Genomic DNA, 7,792 nt, shown 5'->3' on the forward strand with positions numbered 1-7,792 from the left:
TATCCTGTGACCTCACCAAAACCAAATTCACAACAATCCGGATTTCCGAATATCACTGTTTTGGGTTTTAAATTAACGACGTTTCTCCGTTTCCAGTTGTAACTTTACGGTAAACTTTGTACATCCCAAGATCCCTTTTTTCCCCCCAGAATGTCATTCAGAAAACATTAGGTTTGAGCTGTTTGTAAGAACATAACGATCTATTCAAGTTAATTGTTATGCTATGCAGCAATTTGCATGTCAGTTTGATACTTTTTACTGCGTGGCCGTAGAACAGAACATTTGGATGTATAAATGTTATCTTCTTTTCAGAGCGTTTGAATTATAAGAGTAATTACAGCATCATGTTTGAGTCTGGTCTTTTAATTTTGACACGCCCAATCCCAGTACTGAGAAAGAATGTGCAGGACATACTCTCACGGGCAGCAAAGATAATCTCAAGCACACTGTATGTGCATATCCAACCTAACCAATCCACAAAACTGGAATCAGACTCGGCCAGATTCCAGTTTGTTCCTCTGGACAAAAACGTCCGTATGCTGATGACAGACATCTATTCTTCGAGTGCATCTGTTTGTGGAAATATGGACATTTATGTATTGCTCGGAAATATAACTAACAGTCAAAGCCTGGTGGCAAAATGTCACTATAATCTTAGATCAAAATTAGAAGTTGTTCTCTTGGACAACAGTGATCAATTTTCAGTGAATGAACAGTATTTTAATAAGTTTGTCCAGAATACCTTTCAAGCCTCTGGAAACAACATTAAATTTCAATGTATTAGTGATATAGATTTCACACAACAAGTGGATTCTGAGGAGAACTCACACATACAGACATACAGACAGGTGGTGCTAGGTGGTACCTTTGATCGTTTACACGCTGGACATAAGATTCTCTTAGGGGAGGGATGTTTACTGGCTGAGGAGAGATTAACAGTCGGGGTTACAACTGGAGACATGAATCTTAGTAAGCTTTGATTCTGTGTTTTATATAACTAAGAGATTAATTGAAAAATAGTTGTCCATTATCATTAAATGGACTAACTGAGTAAAATTTCTTTCTTAATTTAATTATTTTTCATACTTTTCACCTTTGTGACACAGTATTAAGAAAACATTACAATGATAAAGAATATTCTGATCAAGACTTTCCTTGGAAATATTCATGACATTGAATTTACATTGCATCATTTTTTAGTACATGTACAATCTCAAATAGAAAGTTTTTGAATGCATTAACCTGTCTTGGTAACCACGCAGCCTGACTGTAAATTTTTATATGCATCAAGCAATTAGTCCAAAGGGCACGTACTGATGGCTGTCTATAAATCACTAGCCCAAATCCAAAATTTAATGGCCCCAGACCAGTGGGCCATCAATTATTTCAAAATGATAAGAAACAGGCGATACTTTAAAAAAAAAAAAAAAAATAGGAGGTACATGTACCTTGTGGAAACAATTTAAATTAAATGTGTTATCAAAATTTTTCTCAACAAATATTTTGGCCAGTACTATTATAATTTCAGTAAAAATTTCGTATTTCAGTATAAATTTCGGGTACTGGCAGATTTTAAAAGGCCTGCCAGTATAATATATGAGTTAATTCATGTTTACTTAATTACATAATTTTAATTTGGCTAACAACCTAAAACAATGTGTCATTACTATTAAAACTTCAAACCCTGACTTTATAATTTGCTTAGAAAAGTCTCTACCAGAGCTGATTCAGCCCACGACAGAAAGAATCAACTCAGTGGTGGACTTCATTGAGACAGTGAAGCCACAGATCAGTCACCGCGTGGTGCCCATCTCGGACATGTTCGGTCCCACCATCACAGACCCTGATTTACAGTGTATCGTCGTCAGTGCTGAGACGGCAAAAGGTGGCGAGATAGTGAACCAAGAAAGACAGAAAAAGGTGGGAACATGGTGGCTTTTTTCCATTCTGCTAGATTATATGTGCTGTCATAACCAAATCTGATTTATATTAAGTTCCTAAAGGTACTTTCTGGTTTCTTAAATTTGTGCTATTAGATATAATATTAAACTTTGGAATAACAATATAATAATATTGTTGCTTCTGCAGTTGACAACGGACAGCTGTGTACAATATGATTACTTAATAGTGATTTAATAAAAGTGGCAAAAAAAAAGATGAAATTTAATTATTAAATTCTGAATTCTCCTGTTTTCATGATAGCTAATTAAATAATACTGTAAAATACAGATATAGCAAACACCCTTATAATCATGATAATGAATTGAACAGAGTAGTTTTCATTCCCCATGGCTTTAAAACATATTGTGAACTTAATAGATATAACAAATTATGTTCATATTGAAGCAAAATGGCATTTTTTTTATAAGTATGTTTTACTGTATTGAAAAAAGGAGAGATTCAAAATTTTGCAATCTGCTTTGTAGTAATAAATCAGAAAAATTTTGAAACAAAGAATTTAATATATGAAAAAGAATTCAAGTACTTTTCAAATATATTTCCTTTTAGAAGAAATTTCTCATCTCTTGATTTTCCCATCTGCACAAATGTTAAGACTTTTTTTTTTACTGGTTTCAGGGGTTCCAACAGCTAGATGTGTACACCATTGACCTAGTTCAGGATATATGTCATGGTCAGTATGAAGAGGTCAAGGTCAGCTCATCATCATTAAGGAAACGGTTACTAGGAACAGTGATTAACCCAATTAAGGTATTTCAGGGTTTGTACTTAACTCCTAGCTATTTCCACTAGCCATGTGAGTTCCTAAAATTTCAAATTTAGGAACCTGTAACTTATTAGCCCACAACCTAGATATCCTTTTATTCAAAAAAAAAAAAAAAGTTATCTATTAAAATACTGTACACCATTTGAACAATCACATATAGTTTACATACAACAAGGGTGAAAGTTGTCAAGACATAAATTTGTTAGCTGACATGCTAATGACAGAATGTCATACAAATAAGATGATTTCAGAGTCCAGAGAAATGTCTTAAAGGAGAAAAAATCTGCTGCTAAGGGATAGAAATGAAAATTTGACAGGAAGTTATAGTTTAAGCTTAAGTATCTACAACATGATATCTCAGATACTGTGGATATCCCAGAGTGAGCTGGAAGTCCCAACCACCTTAATTTTCTTTCTGCATATACAACCCTCAATATTTTGAATCCTCAGATATCTTGGAAGTTTTTTTTTCTTGGACTCCCAAGTTCAAGATAAAGAGGATTGACTATATGTTTCCTTATAAAATTTTCTGTGTCTGATATATCACAAATTTCTTTGAGTAATGGTATAAATTACATGAAATTCCATCTCCATCTTCTCAGTCCTATTAAGAGAGGAAGTCCTGATTGCAGAAAAAAAATCATTGAACAGATAAATTTACCCCTTATAGAAATTCCATTAAGGTATTGAAAATGAAATTTGTAAACATGTGCTAGGTAAAGCTTTTTGGTTATATGAGTGACCTCACATTATCTCTATTAGTTCATAACAATAAACCAATAAGGACACTTCAGAAAACCAGGGCTTTGTGCAGCTAGATATGCCAACATTGGCCTAGTTCTGTATTCATGTCATGGTCATTATGAAGAGGTCAAGGTCAGTTTATCATCACTATGGAAATAGATACTAGGAACAGTGGTTAACCTAATTTTACCCTTATTGTACATGTATGTAAAGTACAGTTGAACCTTGTATCTAAAAGACCAATATCTCGAATACCATGGATATGTCAAAGTGATTTTGAAGTCCTAACCCCTTATTCTGTAAGTATTTTATCTTGAATATCTTGAATCCTAAGATATCTCGAAGTTTTTCCTTGGTACCATTGAGTTCAAAATAATGAGGTTTGACTGTAATTAAGATTTTTATTCAGGATGAATACAGTATCATGGCTGCAAAATCATTTTTAATAGGTAATTTACTTACAAATATGCAGTTTTTGTTGATGAAATGTGTATAATTTGATTTTCAGGAAAACAGAAACATTCCATCTTCTCCCTACATTCTGGGTGTAACAGGTGGTATAGCTAGCGGGAAATCAGCCATTTGTAAAAGGTTGGAGAAGCTAGGTGCAGCTACAGTGGACTGTGATAAACTAGGTACATGTAATACTGATTTTAGAAACAGAAAAAATATTCATGGTATATTTGTCCAATTCTCAGTTTACACTGTTTCCCCCCAAAAGAGGGCTTGCTTAGAGAACAATCATGCATTAAAATCTCAGAGGAGAAACAGAGTTAATGTTCTTTTGTTTGATATCTGTCTTTCAGGTCATCAGGCCTATGTAAAAGGCACTCCTGGTTACGATAAAGTTGTCAGTACTTTCGGTACAGGGATTCTCAGTGAGGATGGGGAGGTAAACAGAAGAGCCCTGGGAGCCATTGTTTTCAGTGATGAGGTATGTACATGTAGATTTCTTACTGCACATTCATGAGACAACTGAAGTACAACAAACTTTTAATGGGTACTGTGGCTACTGGCTAGGTTTGACTTAAATAATTTTGTCACATATTTATATTCTTTATCTTAGACAAAGATGCAGACCCTAAATGGTATAGTTTGGCCAGAAATTGCCAGAATGGCTACAGAGGAGATCAGACAATATGGCACAGGTTAGTTTTTCTTTCTGGGCATTAAAAAATATATATTTTAATTTGTGAGAAAAATAATCATCATATATCATTTCTTTTAGTAAAATTTCTTTTAGAAATCCTGAATTACACTTAAAAAGTACCAAATGTGTGAAACACTTTGAGAGAAGTCAAATCATTTTAAGGGAGGGGGATATAGGCATGGGGGCATGCATTATCAGTATGTTTAAATACATTTAAAATCCATAAGCTCTCAAAATTTTCTTGAATTAGAATCCAGAGTGTTAATGAATAAATAAGCATGACTTAAATATTGCTTTATTGATAGCATACCATGTATGTTAGAATTTTTTCTTTACATTCACTTTCGTAGAGGGTAAGACAATTGTGGTATTAGAGGCAGCCATTCTACTAAAGGCAGGCTGGGAAGACATGTGTCATGAAGTTTGGGGGTGTGTCATTCCTGTGGGAGAGGTACAGAATTCAGAAATACTTTTGAATTTGTCTGAAAAATCTTTTTTACAGTAAAACATGCTTATGACAAACATGCATACCAATTGCAGGCCAATTGTGAAATGGAATTTTTTTCTCAAGTAAAAAGAAACCAAAAAATTCTGATTATATAAAATGAATTTGTTTCTTAAAGAAATGTTTGCAACTGGGATGTGGGATTCACTATAACCATGTTTTGCTATATGTATATAGATACCATGAAACTTACCTAAACTGCATGATGTATATTCTGAAATCTTGTCTATTACAGTGTAACTTTTAAATCCATTTGTTTAAAATGTTATATAATAATCTAGAATGCTGTCTAATCTGGCCAATTTCTATGGAACCAGTGTCTAGATTAGAAAAGTTTTTCTGTACATGTGTACGCATGTATACACCATTATTCATGCCCTGTGTTATAACTGTAGGCTGTGAAAAGACTGGAGGAGAGGAATCACTTATCTGAGGAGGAGGCCCTGAAAAGAATAAAACTGGGAGTGTCTAACGAGGAACTCGTCAAAAAATGTAACGTCATCCTGTGTTCTCAGTGGGAATATGAGTACACTCAACAACAGGTGAGTAGAGCTTGTCAAGAAATGTAACCTCATCCTGTGTTCACAGTGGGCTTAACAACACTTGAGATGTGACTTGTCCATATAAATTCCTCATAATTTATGTAACAACAAACAACAGATGAGCTGTATCACATCTTCTGTGTAAGCAACTAACCTCAGGCATTGAAATTACAAATGTGTACATAAAACAAGACCCTAAAATGCAAAGATACAAAGTAATATGTATAGTTAATGTCGATATTGTAAATTCTTGCTTGAAGAACTGAATATTTTTTCATCAAGCATGACAGTCTATTGGAAATAATGAATGATTTAACTACTGTATCAGTTGAACTTCAGTATCTCGAACCCTATATCTCAAATACAATGGATGTGTTGAAGTGATCTGGAAGTCACAGTCACATATTCCTTAAGTATTTTACCCTCGATATCTCAAAGTTTTTTTCTTGGTCCCATCAAGTTCGAGAAAACGAGTTTGACTGTAGATATAACAGGTTAAAAGTATAAAATAATTTCAGCTGTTGCTGGCGATGCCTTAAACCCATATTTTTCTTGGATATATAGTGTGCAGTATTCATGAACATGTTTTTCCTGCACTTCACTGTGTATATTTCCTTCATTTTAGGTTGAAAAAGCATGGCATCTTCTTCATGAGAGACTTCCATCTCCTGTCAAGTCACAGTACTGAAGTGATTCCACTGACTTACATAGGAAAAAAGTTATTCAGAGTGAATCATCTCTACTGACAATAATTCCCCAGATCTTATAACTAGCATTAACTACAAATCAGAATGGATTGCAGTTCACAATCAGTGTTAGCCAAATATTGATTCAGTGATTTAATTTGGTGAGGAAAGTTGAACATTAATGAAATTAAGGCAGTATTCAGATAATTGTGTATGTTGTAGTATGTGCTGTGTTAAATTAGAAAATTCTGCTCAAGGAGTAAACCCTAGTAAGGGGAGATAACTCTGTTAGGGAGACTGAGGTTAGTGTGCTAAGGGAGATAACTTGCTAAATCACTATGATTTGTTTTTTTTCCCCCAAAATTTTCTCAATTACTTTGTATAACTTATAGCATATTTCATTTCTTGAGTATAATTTCATCTTTATTTTATTGTTAGAAAACTGTCATATGCCAAATTCTATTTTGTAAGCAGATTAATTATCCCTTTTAACAGCAGTAACTGAGATTTATAAACATAACTGTATGAGAATTTTTTTAAAATTGTTAAAGCACTGTCCTCTTCTAATTGGCAATGAAAAAAATAAATGAATAACAAGAAAAATGAGTAACCTTTGAGCTACAAATCAGCAGTATTTGAGTGGATTAATTTTATTTAAATTTGATAAATATATAGATTATACTGAATATACAACATTAAAACAAATGATAAAATTAATTCTTTTCTTTTGTCAATCTTTTTTTTTCTATCCCCCCTGCTGGAATAGAAATCCCCAATTTGTGCCTAGTAGACATAGAAGTACATATCATATTTTGCTTGCCCAATAGAATGCCAATATAATTTCGGCAAAACTTTTATTCATTTGGTGGACACCGAGTTCCAGGGCATCCCAAGCCAGTGGCATAATTTTATACCATTTACAAGAAGAGTGCTTCAGGTACCTTAGATATGTATAGAACACTCAAAACAATTATTTTATATCAAAAAAGATCATGAATTGCTATTATAATGAGTTCAATGCAGATTCTAAAACCAGTAGAGGAAGTTTTAAAATGATCCAAGATATCTTTTTTGTGATTATATGGTACGTATACGCAATGGTGCAAATTTAGCGATTTAAATTTTTGTGGGCTACTCTGCTAAAATTAGTCAAAGTTAGCACCCCTCTAAAACTTCCTTGCTTTACAGTAAATCTTCCTAAAAAATGCTTATAATTTGACCATGTATTCATTATCTTTGGAAAGTATGATCTAAAATTTGTGTTTCATTCTCGACATGCTCAAATTTTTACATGTACGTAAATTAAATATTCACTTTCACACATTAATTTATGAAGGATATTTTTATCAATTTTCTTTAAATGAAACAGATATTATCCTTTGGCAGGTTAATGCATATTAAGTACCTTTACTATAACAATCCATCACCAGAATCGCTTTA

The 7,792-nt window shown here is 33.2% G+C and overlaps 1 protein-coding gene across 1 annotated transcript; it reads left to right on the forward strand.

Annotated features, from left to right (window-relative positions):
• Positions 1–316: 316 nt before the first annotated feature.
• Positions 317–7,058, forward strand: LOC133202103 (bifunctional coenzyme A synthase-like). Its single transcript, XM_061337886.1, has 9 exons — positions 317–969; positions 1,706–1,920; positions 2,578–2,709; positions 3,978–4,104; positions 4,276–4,403; positions 4,536–4,617; positions 4,970–5,070; positions 5,520–5,666; positions 6,292–7,058. Exons 1-9 carry the CDS (start codon positions 345–347, stop codon positions 6,352–6,354), a joined length of 1,620 nt encoding a protein of 539 aa, XP_061193870.1. The 5' UTR covers positions 317–344; the 3' UTR covers positions 6,355–7,058.
• The last annotated feature ends 734 nt before the right edge of the window (positions 7,059–7,792 follow it).

The sequence above is a fragment of the Saccostrea echinata genome, unplaced genomic scaffold (assembly GCF_033153115.1).
Source record: "Saccostrea echinata isolate AGI-Se365-2 ecotype Australia unplaced genomic scaffold, CSIRO_AGI_Sech_v1 ptg000046l, whole genome shotgun sequence".
NCBI lineage: Eukaryota > Metazoa > Mollusca > Bivalvia > Ostreida > Ostreidae > Saccostrea > Saccostrea echinata.

Coding starts and splice junctions, on each gene's coding strand:
- LOC133202103 (XM_061337886.1), top strand. CDS start 345: ATGTTTGAGTCTGGTCTTTTAATTTTGACACGCCCAATCCCAGTACTG. Junction 1,921..2,577: donor ACCAAGAAAGACAGAAAAAG/GTGGGAACATGG, acceptor TACTGGTTTCAG/GGGTTCCAACAGCTAGATGT. Junction 5,667..6,291: donor ATGAGTACACTCAACAACAG/GTGAGTAGAGCT, acceptor CCTTCATTTTAG/GTTGAAAAAGCATGGCATCT.